The sequence below is a fragment of the Anguilla anguilla genome, chromosome 4 (assembly GCF_013347855.1).
Source record: "Anguilla anguilla isolate fAngAng1 chromosome 4, fAngAng1.pri, whole genome shotgun sequence".
NCBI classification, from domain to species: domain Eukaryota; kingdom Metazoa; phylum Chordata; class Actinopteri; order Anguilliformes; family Anguillidae; genus Anguilla; species Anguilla anguilla.
This window is the reverse complement of record NC_049204.1, coordinates 58,997,276-59,014,201: the sequence shown is the minus strand read 5'-3', so window position 1 is coordinate 59,014,201 and position 16,926 is coordinate 58,997,276. Positions and strand designations below refer to the sequence as shown.

Here is a 16,926-nt window from a genome sequence, read left to right as displayed (position 1 = left end):
TGCAGTAGCGCATGATGCAAATGAAGGTGCTTTGAATGCGATTGAGTCCATACCGAAGATACACAAAGGTAGGAAGATAGACTTATCTGTGGAAGCGCATAGGACGAGGACAACTGCTCTATTCGGCTTCTGATGCTGGTTTGTCTATGCCAGCGAATGGTGGCATGAGAGGAATGGAGAAAGCAGGTTATCTCCGCCTCATCTCTTGGAACCGCGTACAGGCCATTGCATCAGCAGCATCTGTTTAAATTGGTTGTTCCATTGCGTAGGTCGTGGCGCAAATGGCAGAATTGAGTGTTCACGGGTGACTCATGCTCATTGGTGGAGGGCTGTAGAATGCAGTATTCAGCTCAGCGGCAGGGAGTGGAGCTTATCTTTAGGCCGACTTGTGTAGTTCAAATTCCACAAAATGTCCTCAGAAGTTTGCATCAGCCTCACACAATCTCATACAGATCTCGTCTGCTCGGTACAACCGCCAAAGCCCGTGTTATCCCGACCCTGCCATCAGTTTAAACGTGTCTGTGCTGATAGCGCAGGTGTTTGCCGTCTCCATGGTGAAAGGCGAGCTTCTCCGGTGGAGCGGATGATTTTGTTGAGAGAGCCACGCCTGAGCTCCGGCTAGGACTCGGAACAGGGTGTCGCTTGTGGAAGAGCTGAGCTCGGTTCGGACGACCCTGTTGACAGTGACCTCTTTGTCTCCGCAGGTACCCCAGTCGTCATGTTGATTGTTCGGAACAGAGCGCCGCTGGCCCAGTACAGTCTGCACAGGATAGCAGCCCTCAGGCGAAGCCGGAGGAGGGGGCTCACGAGAAGGTAACTCCACCCGCCCCTCGCCCCCCCCTAATTGGGGCCCCCCTGTGGCGCCTGTTGACCGGCCGATTGCAAGATCTTTCCACAGGGTGTAGGCTGGACTGTTGTGAATGCGGGGGTGGGGTGGGGGTGGGGGTGGGGGTGGGGGGCATGTATGTTCCTGACCTCCCGAAAGGGGGTGTGCCTCGTGGGTTATGTAAGGTCTGATCTGCTGAGTGTGGCTGTGTGAGGGGCCCGGTTGTGTAACGTAAAGGCCGTAGAGACCCTCCTCCAGTTGGGCCCACGGTTAATCTGTAACGGAGTCTCATCTTGTGAGGGGTCCAGAAGGCCACGCCGATCCCCCCAGAGAGGCTGATAGTGGCGGGTAGATAAGGGCTGTTTTTTTTTTTTAGGAGTCAGATGTTTATAGGATCGTTCTGTTCCGCCGTTTCCCAGGGTTTACATTTTTTAGGAATTAATGATTGGCTAATCCTTCTTCAAACAGTCTCAGCAGGAACGCTGTAGTCGCCGTTGATTGGCCGAGGTGGTTCCATACATCAGGCCTCAATGTTAAGCTTAAGTTGACTTGAATTCATTTTTTCATTTCATGAGTTGTTATTTACCTTCAGTTGAAACTTGACCTGAAAGGGAGGCGCATTGTTCTTGCCGCAGCATGACATTTACTCTTTAAATATGGGTGGTGACATGATTGCATCAAAAGGCTATTTGTGTGTGTGTTTGTTTGGTTAAATAAAGGAAAGCAACACAGTGGAAATGACCTACATTTTGGTTTCTTTTGTTTAATTTATTTCTGTTCTATACCTTCATGAATATTTGCATTATCCACAGATTACAGTTACAGATCTCTCCCTTAGTTTTGGTGATGTCATTCTTTGTATCCATTGTTGTTTAAAATCAATGCAGATTGTTGAGTTCAAACATAACTTTTTAATTGTATACATTGTCATTCCTTCAACTAAAAAATAATAATTGTGTAACTGGGCCTCTTAACGTATAGATTTGGGATGTCCAATCTTATTCACAAAGGGCTGGTAAGGGTGCAGGTTTTTTTCTTGCCAGACCCTAAAGACACTTGATCCTACTTATTAAGGTGCTGAGCTAAAAACAAACACCCAGACCCACAGCACCCACGCCCACCCCTTTTTGGATTTATATAATTAACACTTGTGGAATTGGCTCCCAATTAGCTGTGATGCTCCAAATTTGACAAGTGGGTGTGATGTAATTCACATATGCATGTTGCATAATAATAACTTGCATGTAGTTGACCGCTGTTTAGTGAAAAAGTACTGCCTGTATTGTGTTCTCAGAAACAAAAACATTGCTGACTGTTATGCTCAAATCTCACAAAGAATACAAGTGTGTAGGTTACAGAGAAGCTGAAAGCTGCTGACCAAGAAATGCTCCAGGCTAGACGATGGGGTTATATGGCCCAGACTGAGTTCAGAGTAATCGGTCTAGTTTTTGCCATGCTATTGAGGGAAGATTGAAAGGGGAGTACAGGTCTGCTGATGAGCAAGCATTTCCTGATTATCCTACTCAACCTAAACTGCTTCTAGCACTGTTTATGAGAAAATGCATCTGTTAATGTTTCAAAGGATCTGCATTATTGTCCTGAAGTAGGTAGGCATCATTTGTTCTTTCATTATGCCTTACATTTCCTCAGAAGCTTCCGTTGCTCAAAAACACAATTTTTCAAATGATCCCACATGAAATTATAGAATGCAGTTATATTTCCTGTTTATTGTTTTTTTTTTTCTTCTTCTTCTTTTTTGAATCAAATAACTCATTTTCATGTCTCGTTCCCATTTGGGTTCGTAATTATAAGAGAATATCTCCGTATTTTATACTGGCAGCTTGAAAATGTGTAATTATCTACGTATGTTAAGGGTTAGTACCCTTCTGTGGTGGGCCACCGAGTATGAAAGTCTGGGCTTGGCATCTCTGAGGCTGTGCTGTAGTATGTGAGGGAGTGGTGTGACTGACAGCCCCCGGGTGTTCGCAGGTCGAAGAGGATTGGGCGGTGTACATCCAGTCGTACGACGTGGGACTGGAGTCGGAGAGGGTTTCATTAGAGGCGCCAGCGCCCAATGAAATGCAAGATGAGGAAAACGATGAGGTGCGGTCAGCTTTGGTTTGGAATCGCCGTCTCTGCCGATGGTGATTTTTCTGGCGTGACGGTTGAGTGTGCTGTTGGTGTCTCATTAACAGTATTTTAGGGTTTGGGTAGCCAAACACCTTCCCATCACCTGTGTAACTGTGTTTGGTACTATGTTTGGTTATCCTGTTATGCATTCATCTGTTGAATTAATGGATTACTAGTTACAAAGGAAACAGATTTTTATTCGTATGTGTGTTCCTGTGCATGTATGTAGAGGTTAAATGAATAGGTATTGCATGTGTGTAGGCTTTGGGTAATTGTGGATAATGGCATCATCGTAATATCTTAAAATGCATCAAGTGTGAAATTTCCATCAAAGAGCTCATGAGGTACTGAACGTGTCTGGTTGGATTGATGTGTACTAAGTTCATCTGTGTGCTGGTCTTGTCCTATGAAGTGCCCTATGTGATATGACCTGACTGTTCTGGGCTAGACTGTGAAAAAGGAGGAGCCTGTTGTGGAGGCGAGGACAGAACCGGCGACGGACCCTGCACCGGATCCGGACTCTGATCCTCCCGCCTCTCAAGACCAGCAGGCCCCGCCTACCGCTGCTGCTTCCTCCCCCCCCACCGAGCTCCCCGCAGCTGTGCCCGCTGAACCAGAGGAAGCCCCCGAAGACACACCTACCTCACAAGCCCCTCCCACCACACCCACCAGGTGAGCACGGATTGGCCAGCCCTCTGGAGGTAGGGGGCGTGGCTCAGGCCGTCTAAGGGCCAAAACTGTAACATGGACAGCTTCACAATTTTTGTGATGTTCAAGCACAGTGCAGTGTTTGTTTGCATTCAATTCGTAATGTGGCTTGGACCACTTCTATAACCATTCAGTAGCCTGTTGAATGTGAGCCTCGTGTTATGCATGTGTTCTTCGGTATTTGAATGCCTAACACAGTTATTCCCCTTTCAGCTTTGACTACTTTTTCTTCTTTGGTCTTTCATCTTTTAACTTTGTGTAAAACACAAGGGAGAGAACCCTCAGTGTTGAGCAACTGTTTGACATCTTTGTCTCCTCTCGGTGGCTTTCCACACGTTCTTGTCAGTGCTATTTCAATGGACCCTTCAACCCCCCACCCCAGCAGAGACAAACCTCCGATTCTCATGACACAGGCTCTCACCTTTCAGTGCCTTTTTACGGACAAAATTTCAGCATCCAGGAATTTAATGGCACCTGTACAACTCGCACCAGGAGGAAGGACGAGAACTGGACGATTCTTAAATCCCACCACCCCCCCACTTACCCCTCCTCGAGGACTAACTGGCTAGCTCCCACCCTTGCGAAAGGACCGTGCAATCCTCTGGCCAGGACACACACACACACACATCCCCCCCCCCTCCTGGGAGCTCCACGATGGCAGCACAGCCCCCTGAAACGCGCCCAGGCCGCTAAGGGGAACCCCCTCCCTCAGACACACTTCTCCCTCCTCCTCCTCCTCCTCCTCCTCCTCCTCTCTCCTCTCTCCTCCCTCCTTCTCTCTTCCCAGCCCGTGGGAGCACCGCTGTAAACAGCCTATTATTTCTTTCCCCTCAGTGCAATAGAGGTTGCCAGTGCCGATACCCCTGTAGACAGCTCTATTGATGCTGAGCATCAGCAGTCCGCGTCCGAGTGTGAGGCCGCAGGGCCCCCCGTGGCGCCCCCGCCCTTTCGCAGCCCGCTCGCCAGGTGAGTACTGACCCTTGACCCCGGCGAACCGCAGGTACAGCAGCCGCTCCCCTCTCTGCTCCTACTGCCGCGCTCGACAGCACTCCTCCGCTGGCCTTGCCTTTTTCCCCCGCCCGCCGTGCTGTCGCCCGGCCAAGACAAATTGACCACTTGGCTCCAGTAAACGAAAAGATGCTTATTTGGTCTCTCTTTTTTTTTTTTTTGGTTTTTGGTTTTATTCTTGTTTGGGGTCGTCCAGCGTTTCTCAGTGCCTTTCTCTCTCTCTCTCTATCTTTCTCTTTTTCTCTCTCCCTCCACGCTCCTGTCGTGTCGGACGTCCTCTTCAGCTTGACCGTGGATCACGTAGAGAATTCCTCCAGCACCCATGGGAGCAGGACGGGGACCAAAACTGAGCTGGACTCCTCGCTCCCCCATGTGGAGCAGGATGTGCCCGAGCTGGACCAGGGCACCAACGCCTCCCACATGCCCGAGGAGGAGGCCGAGGTAACGTGTTTTCCGTATCAGTGGGAGACTCCCCTGGCTCTTAAAGTAAAACGGTTACATTCCATTGGGGTCTGTAGGGGTCACCAACATTGGCCAAGAAGCCTCTACCCTTCTGTGTGACAGGACAATCTTGGGTTCATTTCTGATTTTTGACACTACTAGGGTAGGGGAGTATCAGTGTTATAGAGTACTACATGATTCGAATGTGTGTCATAGCGGGTGTGCTAACTTTCGCAATTCGTTTTACGTGAACATGACGGCAGCGTCGAGGCGGGAAAAGGGAGGAGGAGGACTGAACGCCTCACGGCGATCTGAGCTACAGTAAAGAGCAGAAGGAAATTGAATGCCACCGGTCGTCAGAAGGACTATTCTTAAAAGTGCTGTGGAATGCCAGTTCGTTGTATGCTGTCAACATTTCCGCCGTCCTGAGACAATTAAGGCTCGGCCAGCGTCCCAGCCAAAACCCTGAAACGAGTGTCGCGTGCCAACTGAGCCAGCCAGACAAAAGTCAAGAGGCGGTGCCCCTGACGTAATGGAGGGCACCTCCTCCCTGAGCACACCTGGTCTCATCATGCCATCTGTGCCCGCTACAGCATGGCACAGCATAACAGTGCCCGCCCTGGGAGGGGTTCTGTGTTCGCTGTTTCTCAGTGATTTTTTATTTAAATGTTTTCCAGTTGGACTGTCTGGCTGGAAATATTGCTTGCTCTTTAGCATATTTGAATCATTTCCAAGGTTCTGATTATGGCCTTACCTGTGACATTTTTTTATTTTGTATTTTAGCAGGAAGAGATTTCAAATCTTTCATAAGAGAGCCTTGGCCTAGATTGGAATTATACATCTTTTCATTGTTATACAGTGTGTGTGTGTGTGTGTGTGTGTGTGTGAGAGAGAGAGAGAGAGTGTGTGAGTGTGTATCCTACAAATGGAATTTAGTTCACAACTGTCTCATTCAGTAGCAAAGTTCAGATTAATCCTGATAATGACTCATGGGTGAAAGATGACTCATGATCAGGAATTGAAAGAATGATCCCTTATACTGTTGCTTGGACTATTGACTGTTATATGTTTTTACTTTGACTATGTTTTCCAGGCATAAAGTCTCACTAAATCTCTCCTGCACTACAGAAATAGCCATGTAATATTTCTGTGTTTATTTTTGGTTTACACACTGTGCTTTTGTACAAATATTGCAAGTAAATGAAAGGATATGCGCGTTTTCATTATTTATATCCAGTTGTGCGTTTTGTTCCATGCGTATCTCTCAATTCAAGAGTAAATGCAAAGTACACTGTTTGGTAAGTGGACAGGTCAGCTTATTGGGCTCATTATTAGCTAATTACTTGTGTTTTAGTCATTGTAGTCCCTGAATGGACCTGGTGCTCTGGGCTTTTCAGCCCATCAGAGAAACAGTCTGAGGATTTCCCTTTCTCACACATCTGTAGACCGAGAACACCAGGCCTTCTGTGTTCAGCTCAGTATTTGATATTGAAAGTGTGGTGGTAAATGCATAGGTTTCTAAAGATGATTAATGTATTTGGGAACTGAGCTGGAGTCATTATGCTGAGGCTGACTGGCTGTGGGAGGTCATGTGGAAATCTGCTCTGTAACGGCACAGATTAGGGGAGCTGGGAGCTAGGCCCCGCCTCTCTTTGTGACACGCATTGTAAATTTTTCATTGAGGCAGCGCACCGTCCCCTCCCCCCACCCCTGTTTAGTATTCAGACGGCTCCCAATTCTTGGAGGCATTCTTTGGTGTAAGAGCGGACTGCGGTGGGACAGAGCCTGCTTGTGCAACGCTGCCAGGCTGTCTCTGCTTCGAGCCCAGGTTGAAATGGATTGGTTAGCGTACGCGGCGTACTCTTGCGCAGCAGCAGCACCGTGGGCTGGCCCTTGCTGGTGTTGTTACTGCTGCTGATCCGTAAAGCTGTTGCGTAACTGGCAGAATTGGCTGCTTGCCGCTGTTCGGGCCCTTGTGTGCGAGCTGGTTTGCTTGGCGACGCGTCGCGCGGAAGAGCTAACTCGCGAACCGTTCTGCCCGCAGGCCGACGAAGCCCCCGTCGCCAAGGAGACGGACCCCTCGGTGCCCGGCAAGGAAGACATCCCCACCTTTGACGAGTGGAAGAAGAAGGTGATGGAGGTGGAGAAGGAGAAGAGTAAGGGCCCTTCCATGTCGGTCGTCATAGCAACCCCGGCCTTTCAAACTTTAGGGAGTCTCAGGAGGGTAGAGGTTGTCGTGCGGGGGGGCCCGAACGTGCCGCCCCTCAGCTCAGCGGCGCAGAAAGGTTCAGTCACGTCGCAGCGAGGCTGCGGTGGCTTTGGCCCAGGCTGGAGAAGCCCTGGATCCAGCCGATGGGCAGGAAGTGGAGCGTGTGCAGTGCAGGGTTGCATAAGCCCCCCCTTGTCTCCCACAACCCCCCCTCATCTCCCGCAGCCATGAAAAATGCATGTGGGGGTAATGGACCGGAGCAGTGGAGCGTGAGGGACGGCGCTCGGAGTACGAGGAGCGCTGCCGCACACGGGACCTCACACCGAGACGTGCCCCGTTAGGGCTGGACCACCCAGCACCCCTAAAGCACAGATGGGCACTGGGAGATTAATGGCGGCCACAGACACTTCTCTCCCTTTATGTTAGATTTTGATTCAGTTAGAATGTGGACTGTGTAGCGCCATTGTAATCTCCAGAGGCCTGTTTCCCTGTCTCTGAGCCTGCAATATGTCGGTAATGGGTGAGCGCTCTCCCTGCTTTATGGTCTAAAATAAGCTGCTCTGCTCGAGAGTGGAAAGCAGGTTTGAAATCGCAGCCCCGGTCATCAGATCCCACGTTAGAAGACATGCCTGTCCTCCCCTAACTAGGTTATCAGTATGAGAGCGAGGAATATAGGTTCACTGGCATGCCCCTCCTCGCACTGCTGTGGAGAACATGATATCGGTTGCGGTTTGCTGTCAAGGCTAGGTACACACACACACATGCTCACACGCGCACACACACACCCATGCACCCCATGACGCATTGTGATTGGGTTTTAGGAGATAATTTAGAGCTTTGAAAATGACCCAGTTTTTACCCCCTCCTCCAACTCACTGTCACATGCTCTCTTGCCCCCCTCCTCCTCCCCCCCCCTCCCCCTCCCTCCCTCTCTCCTCGTCCCTCTCCCCCCCCTCCCGCGGACAGGCCAGTCCATGCACTCCTCCTCCAATGGAAGCCCCCATGTGGTGAAGAAGGTACAGAAGAATTTTAAGAATAACTACGCCTCTGTGGAGTGTGGGGCCAAAATCCTGTCGGCAAACACAGAGGCTAAGGTACTGGGAAGCCTGCTTCAGATTGTGAGAGTGTCGCTGTCCCTGAGGCCCTTCATTTAACTACTAGTTACAGCATTATTGTTTATTATAACTAGTTTTCTTGGCTACTACTGTTGTCTGCAATTAATTAATATAGGGTAAAAATTGTGGTGGTGCATAAAATTTCATGAAATATGTAGAAAATTTTTTACAGATTTTACTAGTTTTACAGAATGCAGTAAATTTATGTATACATTTTTTGAATGAGGCATTAATAATGCACATTAATATTTTATTGTCTGTAATATATTGTGTACCTGCTACACATTCAAGCACTCAAGTTATCATGCTCAGTCTAGTACTGGTTTAGCATCTCCACTGTTCTATTTCCAGAGTACCTCTGCCATTCTGATGGAGAACATGGACCTCTACATGCTGAATCCCTGCAGCAACAAGATCTGGTGAGTCACTTTGCGAACCCGTGCCAGTGTGGAACGTTGCGTCACCGGGCCACCCACCCACCCAGCCACCCTCTGTGCGCCACAGTGTTCTTCTGCTGCCGCCGTTTTGGAGCACTTTCCCTTCCCTTTCTGTGTGAGCGGAGAGCAGTGCTCTCCTGAGTGCACACGGCTCCTCTGTCCATGCCTGTGTGTGTGTGGTCTTCATGAGCTGCTCCCTGTGTGTGATACAGCCTGGCTGTGTGTGCCTGTGCTCCCTGTGTGTGATACAGCCTGGCTGTGTGTGTCTGTGCTCACTGTGTGTGATACAGCCTGGCTGTGTGTGTCTGTGCTCCCTGTGCTGGAGCACTGCTCTGCCACCCTCCAGAAGCTCCTGGTGGAGACTGCACCCTACAGCTCCTTATCTTAACCTTGTTTCCTCACGTGCTGTCTTCCTGCGCGTCTTCCTTCTCTTCCTCTGTTCAGGTTCGTCATTGAGCTGTGCGAGCCCATTCAAGTCAAGCAGCTGGACATTGCCAACTTTGAGCTCTTCTCCTCCACTCCCAAGGACTTCCTGGTTTCCATCAGCGACAGGTCAGTCATCCGTCTCTGTGAAGCGGATTGGTTTGTTTCCTCTCTGTCGAGCTGTCGTAGCACAGCTAGTCCCCACGTTAGGAGACCTCTTCCTTGTTCCTTATCGGAGATTCTCTGTTGGGTTCTGGTTTCCCAGAAGTGTTTCCTTGTCTGGCAGGTACCCGACGAACAAGTGGATCAAGCTGGGCACCTTCCACGCCCGGGACGAGCGCACGGTGCAGAGCTTCCCGCTGGACGAGCAGCTGTACGCCAAATACGTCAAGGTAGCGCCGCCCTGCTGGGCACCGCCAGCCAGCGCCGTCAGCAGCCTTCTGCTTCCTGTGGGAGACGGGCGGGGGCAGTACTGCCTGAGAGGGGTAGATTTGAGCAGGGGCACTACTGCCTGAGAGGGGCAGATTTGAGCAGGGGCAGTACTGCCTGAGGGGGGTAGATTTGAGCAGGGGCAGTGTTGACTGAGAGGGGTAGATTAGAGCAGGGGCAGTACTGCCTGAGGGGGGTAGATTTGAGCAGGGGCAGTGTTGACTGAGAGGGGCAGTTTTGAGCAGGGGCAGTACTGCCTGAGAGGGGCAGTTTTGAGCAGGGGCAGTACTGCCTGAGAGGGGAAGTTTTGAATTGCAGCGTAGTTGTTTTCGAGGCTAGGTGTTGGGGTGGGAGGTAGACGAGGACGCAGCAGCAAACAGGAACGTAAACACAGATCAGCGTCGCTGAGCGTACGGACTCGGCCGGTCGCCCCCGGAGACGCGTGCGTGGCGGTACGGTAGGTATGCGCGTTGCCGGGGTCGCTCCGGTCGGTGGAACGGCTCCGGCAGTAAACTCTTTAACGATGCCGTCGGCGACCTCAGCCAGTGAAAGGAGGCCTGTGTGTTGCTGCGTAACTGATCCCTGTCGTCTTGTGGAAAGTAATCTGACGATCCCCCCCTAGGGAACAAAGTCACACCGCCTCACCTGTGTCCCTGGGACAATGGGACAGTTTAACATTGTCCTCTGGAGGCCGTTATATAGAACTGTGCAGACCTGCTCTGTTTTGTTTTGGTTCTGAAGTGCAGTCATCACGCCATGCTTTCTGTCTGCAGCTTTTTTAAATAGAATTGTTTTATTTTTATACAAAAACTACTGAAATGAGGGTGTATTATTTTGTCTCTAGTAGGTTTTTAATTGCAGCCATTTTAATATCTGCCTTTTCTTTGTTTAACCGTCTCTGCCCTCTGTTTCTTTCTTTCTTCTCTCTGCCGCTTGAGGGTTATTCGATGCAAAAGTTCTGTTTGTACTGACGCTTTAACTGCAAGCCAGTCATGCCAGTGCCACGTGTGACCAGGTCACCGACTATACTTTTGACCTCACAAAAAGTTGACTGTAGTAAAAGGCTCTAATTGATTTATTCAAAATTGTGCCTTTTTTAAAGTAGCATGCACACTCTACATTGTTGTTGTGAACTAAAGCTTTTGCAGAGTTGCGTTGGCCCCAGAGCCTGAAGCCTAGCTGAGCAGCAGTGTGTTCCGTAGGCCGTATGTCACCTCGTTTCCCTCGCGTTTGTTCTTCTGCTTTCCTCCTCTGTTCAGCTGACGTCGCTCCTCTAATGTCTTTTTGCCTTTTTAGCGTCTGGTAGCGCCGTCGTCGTAGAGTGTGTACAATGCCTGTGTTTATCTCTAGGAGAAACCCAGAAAAGAATTGCTTGACTTGCTTGTGGCATGAATCAGTCCTTTTTACTGATTTTCTTTCTTATTTTTTTCTCTCTCTCTCTCTCTCTCTCTTCTGTTTTCTCTTGCATCAGATGTTCATCAAGTACATAAAGGTTAGCATTCCTTTCTTCCAGAGGTTTTGAATGCACGGTATCGGGGAGCTTTGGTGGCAGTGCCCAAATAATGCATGGCAATGACACATTATTTAAAAAAAAATAAACATCAAGGCTTTGCAAATACTTAATTGCTATAGATGTGATCATTACTGAAAACAAATTGGGTAACCCTGGCATTTTCCCCCACGCGTTAACGTTTGCTTTTGTCTGTAGGTTGAACTCCTCTCCCACTTCGGATCCGAGCACTTCTGTCCCCTCAGTCTCATAAGGTTTGTGGAGTTTGTACTCTTGTGTTTTTGACAGCTGTCTGTTTCCTTGTATACGTGTGTCCTTTTCCAGTGCAGGTCCTGCCTTTACCAAACAGTAAATAAACGCACTTACGCTGGTGACCTTTGCGAAGGAACTGGTGTAATTTGTTAAATTGTAGCCCCACAAAACAGTAGGCCGCCACTTGCTACAAATACCCTTTTTTTAAGGAAAGTATGGCACAGGCTACCTCTGTATGGGGCGGCAGCATTTTATAAACCTCCTTCACACCTAGCACTGGTGTGAAAAGCACCTGGGGCACATGCAGCTCTTGGTATTTTTCTGTTTGGCCTGGCTTCATGTGCCTCTATTAAATGGGGTTTCAGAGGGAGCTGTGATGCCTTGAGAATGTGTGGGACAGATGGTTTCTTCTTGCGGGGTATGTCTTCACCCCCTTATATTTTTCTAACTTGCGCCCCCTGGAAGCCGGGGAAGTGAACTGCATTTGAATCGCGGGCCCATTGCGTAATAAAGGCAGCAGTGATGAGAAAAGTATGAATTATGAATGCGCCCCATGCCAGTTCACAGCGCTGTTTGTGTGGCCATGTGTGGTTCACATGGCCCTCCCTGAGTCTCTGCGATGTGATTGGCTGGTAACCCCCACCTCTTTTGGCCCCAGTTGCAGTTGTGTGTGTCTTGGAACTCTCTGTCATTCCCTGAGGAAACCGCGAGGGGGGGTGGGGGGTGGGGGGTGGGGGGGGGGGGTGGAGGACCTGGAGCAGGCTGCCTTTAAATTACCCCTGTGCCCCCCGTCAACTCGGCCAAAGTTCAGCGCTACGTACCACTGAATTTCAGTCATGAATAAGCTTGAACGTGAAGGGGCCTCTCCTGCCTCTCGCCCAGTGCATGCTGGGATAGGCTGCAGCACATCCCGCGACCCTGACCAGGAATGAGCGGGTATAGATAATGGATGGCTTTGGATGGATGGATGAAGGAGCCTTAATATTGGACTTGTGAGCCTTTCAGTGCTGACATGAGCCGCTGATGCTTGTGAGGGCGGGTTTATCCTGTGTATGATGACCAGCAAACGGGTCTTTTTTCACGTCTTTTTGTTTTCCTTCTTTGAAGGGTGTTTGGAACCAGTATGGTGGAAGAGTATGAGGAAATAGCGGAGTCCCAGTATCCCTCCGAGAGACTGGAGTACCTGGACGAGGATTATGGCAAGACAACTTCCCTTTTTACTGTCTACGTTTGTTGTGGAGTAATCTCTTTGCAAAGATGAATTTACTTTAATAACAGCCTAACATTGTGAATGGCTTTGTGTCTATAAGAGAGTGCCATGTGTTGGTAGTATATGTGTGTGTGAGAAAAGTATGATGTGAATAGACATTGAGTCCTCAACAAGTCAGGGACATCTGACATTTTTTTGAATGTAAAAAATTTGGACCCCTTTGTGTTTTGTCACATGTGCATGTATGTATACCTGCGCCCTAACAATGACCGGATCTCTGAACTGTTTCTCTGCCCTGCAGATTACCCTCCTGGCTACGTGCCGGCGGAAGACAAGGCTGCAAAGAACCTGTTGGGATCGGCCACGAGTGAGTAATCATAGTCCCTGGCAGCCCCTGAGATGGCCTACTTCAGCTGCATTCCAGCAAACCTTAAATCCCCCTCCCATGTTTCGCTCACAGCTTTGCTTCTGTCCACTGCGTTGCGTCGATTCATTTTCATAATTGTCAGTCGATATCTGAGGTAATCTAAGACTCAAAAAGTATCGTTGGGGCACATGTCCGTATGTATTTAGCCCTGGACGTGTCGCTGGTTTCATGGCCGCTTGTTTGCCGTAGCCTGCCTGTGGAGCCGCAGGGGGCGGGGAGCATTTAGGGCCGCTACCTCGTTGGCTCGGTGCGTGCCGAGCGTGGGGCCTCGGGCCTACGCCAGCGCCCGGCGGTGTTTGCACGCTTCCTGTGCGCGGCGTTCACGCGCTTCTGTTTGCCCCGCAGACGCCATCCTCACCATGGTCAACAACATCGCCGCCAACGTGCTGGGGGCTAAGCCGGAACTCGAAGAAGGAGCCAACGTTGAAGGTATCGGTCTTTAAAAAAAAAAAAAAAACTTGTTTTTAAAGGTAACCTGTCTCCCTTGGCTTTACCTCAAAAGTTTTTTTGTTCCATCTCTCATCCCGTTCTTTTTGAGTTTGTGGATGGTGTAAGTAGGCTTCCTAATACCAGGAAGTACACTAGAGAAACCAGATGACAAGTAAAAAAACATTTAATGCTCTTTGAAGACTGCATGTGTTAAAAATGTGTGCAGCTGTTTTTAATAAATAAAAGCAACTGAAATGTCCTTACTGTCGGGAAACCCTTAATATTGAGATTTGATACCAGAATGGTGTATTTTAAAATGTATGTTTTCCCTCCGCAGAATCTGGGCAGAAAGTAGCCGTGTTTGACAAGTCTCGAGTTTTTTGGCAGCTGTGTGTGACTTGTGAAGGCTGTTGCCATGCCAACGCATTCAGAGCCTTGTGAGCCTCAGAAACGGTGCTGTTGACATGCGCTAAAATAAGCCAGTTACAAGAGCTCACATTCTTCACCGGAGTGTTTAGCCAGCAACAGGGACTCTTCTAACCACGCTCAAATGAAGATGTATGATTCTCACGATTCTCCTAACACTTGCAGTAGTATGGCTTTTAACTTCTGGATATTAGTCATTTAACTGTTGAAAATGTACCAGACCTCTGGCAGATTATGTAGACTTGGCTCTGCTTCTTAGGCAAATGAAGCTGAATTTCTGCCAGTCCTGTTGTACTGGGAAAATGTAGTGGAGCAAGTTCTTTGCTTCAGGCTTTCAGATTTAGTGTTCCTTCTGTTTTCTTTGCATACTTAAGCGTAATTTCAGTTGCACACACACTAGGCCCATCATTTTTCATTTCTGGGTCATGGTGAAGGTAAACAAAATTCCTGAATCAAGATCATTGGTGTCGCTTGGCATGTCTGCAATTGCTGTGGTGATAACTGGAATGCACCAGCCTCAGCCCAGTCTGATTTACAGTCACCTACAGTTTGCTTCGGCTTGTTTTGGCTGCTTTTTGTAGGCTGTTGTCTCACGCCCAAATTCATATCTTGGTGGCATGACTGGTTTTTATTTTATTTCTGGAAAGCTAGTCTTTATTACAAGGCTTCATCTTTACCAGGCTTCTTCCCCTATTTGCTTTAGTTGAACCTTTCCTCTGTCTTTCATGGCATTAGCATTGTTTGTGTTAGCAGGAGAGAGAAATCTACAAATAAAAGTTTGTAAATCTACAAATAAAAGTCATGTTTCATAACCTTGCACCCCCCCCCCCCTTTTTCCATTCTGCCACACAAGCATACTCTGTGCAGGCTTTCAGTTCTCCTTTGAGTCCTGGCAGAGGGGAGGACTTTTCATGAACAATGGTGTCTCTGTTAACTTTGACAACCTCGTCTGGACCAGCGCTGGACGTGCGTTCTGTCCGAGCTCGTTTTCCTGCAGGTTTAGCCGCTGGGCAGTAATCATCCTGTTTTTTTTTTTGTTTTGTTTTTTTTCGTGCAGCAAACTTTTCAACGGACGGCGAGAACATTACAGAGCCCTCCCCCGAAGAGCCGGCCAGCTCCACCCCCAGCCCCAGCCCCAGCAGCCCCTCCCCCTCTCCAGAGTGAGTGGCCTGCTTGCGTCATCCTGCAGCCAGCCTGGGGGCTTCTGCGGGCTGCGTGAATAACACGCCACCCGCATGGCTGCTCTCGGCTTACGGGCGTTTCCCCCCCTCCCCCCCTCCTCTGTTCAGCTCACTTTATTTGATTATGTCCCTCTTTCGGCCTCAAACCCCCCCCCAGCCTGCATGAAAAAAATCGAGCTGACCAGTAAATAAATGAATCGATTGCGGTCTGATCAACCGGAGCAATCGGGCAGACGGTTGTTAATATAAACGCTTGTCCCAGACGCAGAGGTGTAACCGAAATGGATTGTGGTGTCGGTGGCTTTTGGAAGCGTCTGCGCTCCAGGTGAGGTGACCGTGTGCCCGTTGCTCCCCTGTGCCCAGGGAGGAGTCCCCGGAGCTGGAGGTGCCCGTCGCTACGGAGGAGCCTGAGGCCCCTCCCCCCGAAACCCCGACTCCGGCCCCGCCCGAGGAGACCCTGATCGTCACGCTGGTGGAGGAGGACGAGGAGGAGCCCCGCCAGTCCACCGTCACCCTTCTGGAGGGGGAGGAGGAGGAGGAGGAGGAGGCGGAGGAGCCGGCGCAGCGGCGGAGGACCGAGGAGCGGCAGCGGGAGAGCCGGGCGTACTCCGGGAAGCTGTCCTCGCTGTCGTGCGCCGCCTCCCTGCGGGAGTACCTGCTCCGCTGGTGCTCCGCCTCGCTGGCCCTGCAGCGTCAGCGCAGCGAGCGCCAGAGGCAGCGGGAGGCGTGGGCCGACGCCCGCTCGCCCCCGCAGCCCCTGCCCCTGGCCCCCACGCCCACGCTGGAGCCGCCCCTGGACACGGAGCCCCCGCCCGAGGCCGAGAGGCCCACGGCGCTGGGGGAGGGGACGGGGGCCGGGCCGGGCCCCACGGACGCGGTCCTGGAGCCTGCGCGGCACGCCGACGCCGCCGCCGAGCGGACCGCCGAGCCCCCGCAGCTGGAGCCCAGCCAGACGGCCGCCCTGCCCCCCCACAGCTTCCCCGTGGTCACCCCCACCGAGGAGATCCCCCGGCTCTCCGCCCTGGAGCTGCCGGAGCCGGAGCTCCCGCTGTCGGACGGGGTCCCCGAAACGCAGGCCGAGGCCCGGAGGAGGCTCCCCTCCAGCAGCGACGCCGGCCCCAGCAACGGCAGCCCCGGTCTCGCCGCCACCAGCGTCAGCTCCGTGGCAGAGCCGGCCACCCCCGAGACCGACGCCCCCAAACAGGACCTGCCCGCCCCCGCCTCCAAGGAGCCGCCCGTCCAGCCCCTGCCCACCGCCACCCGGCCCGCCGAAATCCCCCCGCCCACCGAGCTGCCGGCCCCGGCCGAGGCCGAGGGGGCCCGGGTGGCCCCGGAGGAGCCCGGCAGGGCGGCCCCCCCGCCGGAGCACCCCGAGGTGGCCGCCCCGCCCGCCGAGCCCAGGGCGGAGGAGTCGGTGGAGGACGTGCTCCTCTCCGTCGCCTCGGGCGGGGCGCAGCTGCACCGCACCGCCACCGACTTCTACGCCGAGCTGCAGAACTCCACCGAGCTCGGCTACGGCAACGGCAACGGCAACCAGGTGCACGGCTCCAACCAGAAGGAGTCGGTCTTCATGAGGCTCAACAACCGCATCAAGGCCCTGGAGATGAACATGTCCCTGAGCAGCCGCTACCTGGAGGAGCTCAGCCAGAGGTGGGGAGGAGTCAGAGCACCGCTCTCTCTCTCACACGCCCGGTCACTGATCACTGCTAACCAGAGCAGCGCGTCTGATCAGTGGCCTCTCTGCTGCCCGGGCACCAGCATGCAT

At 51.4% G+C, this 16,926-nt stretch overlaps 1 protein-coding gene across 4 annotated transcripts in view; it reads left to right on the top strand.

Moving 5' to 3' along the window:
- suco (SUN domain containing ossification factor) overlaps window positions 1-16,926 on the top strand; it is a 38,974-nt gene that overhangs the window by 18,704 nt on the left and 3,344 nt on the right. For 2 of the 4 annotated variants that reach the window (XM_035414028.1, XM_035414031.1), the window contains exons 3-19: window positions 705-813; window positions 2,816-2,929; window positions 3,405-3,628; window positions 4,499-4,630; window positions 4,957-5,113; window positions 7,158-7,269; window positions 8,289-8,416; window positions 8,789-8,856; window positions 9,319-9,426; window positions 9,584-9,689; window positions 11,198-11,218; window positions 11,435-11,490; window positions 12,596-12,687; window positions 13,000-13,065; window positions 13,471-13,554; window positions 15,038-15,140; window positions 15,525-16,811. In XM_035414028.1, the coding sequence (XP_035269919.1) occupies window positions 705-813; window positions 2,816-2,929; window positions 3,405-3,628; window positions 4,499-4,630; window positions 4,957-5,113; window positions 7,158-7,269; window positions 8,289-8,416; window positions 8,789-8,856; window positions 9,319-9,426; window positions 9,584-9,689; window positions 11,198-11,218; window positions 11,435-11,490; window positions 12,596-12,687; window positions 13,000-13,065; window positions 13,471-13,554; window positions 15,038-15,140; window positions 15,525-16,811 (2,967 nt within the window). The remainder of the gene's footprint in view (window positions 1-704; window positions 814-2,815; window positions 2,930-3,404; window positions 3,629-4,498; window positions 4,631-4,956; window positions 5,114-7,157; window positions 7,270-8,288; window positions 8,417-8,788; window positions 8,857-9,318; window positions 9,427-9,583; window positions 9,690-11,197; window positions 11,219-11,434; window positions 11,491-12,595; window positions 12,688-12,999; window positions 13,066-13,470; window positions 13,555-15,037; window positions 15,141-15,524; window positions 16,812-16,926) is intronic. The other 2 variants (XM_035414030.1, XM_035414029.1) reach the window with 2 other exon arrangements.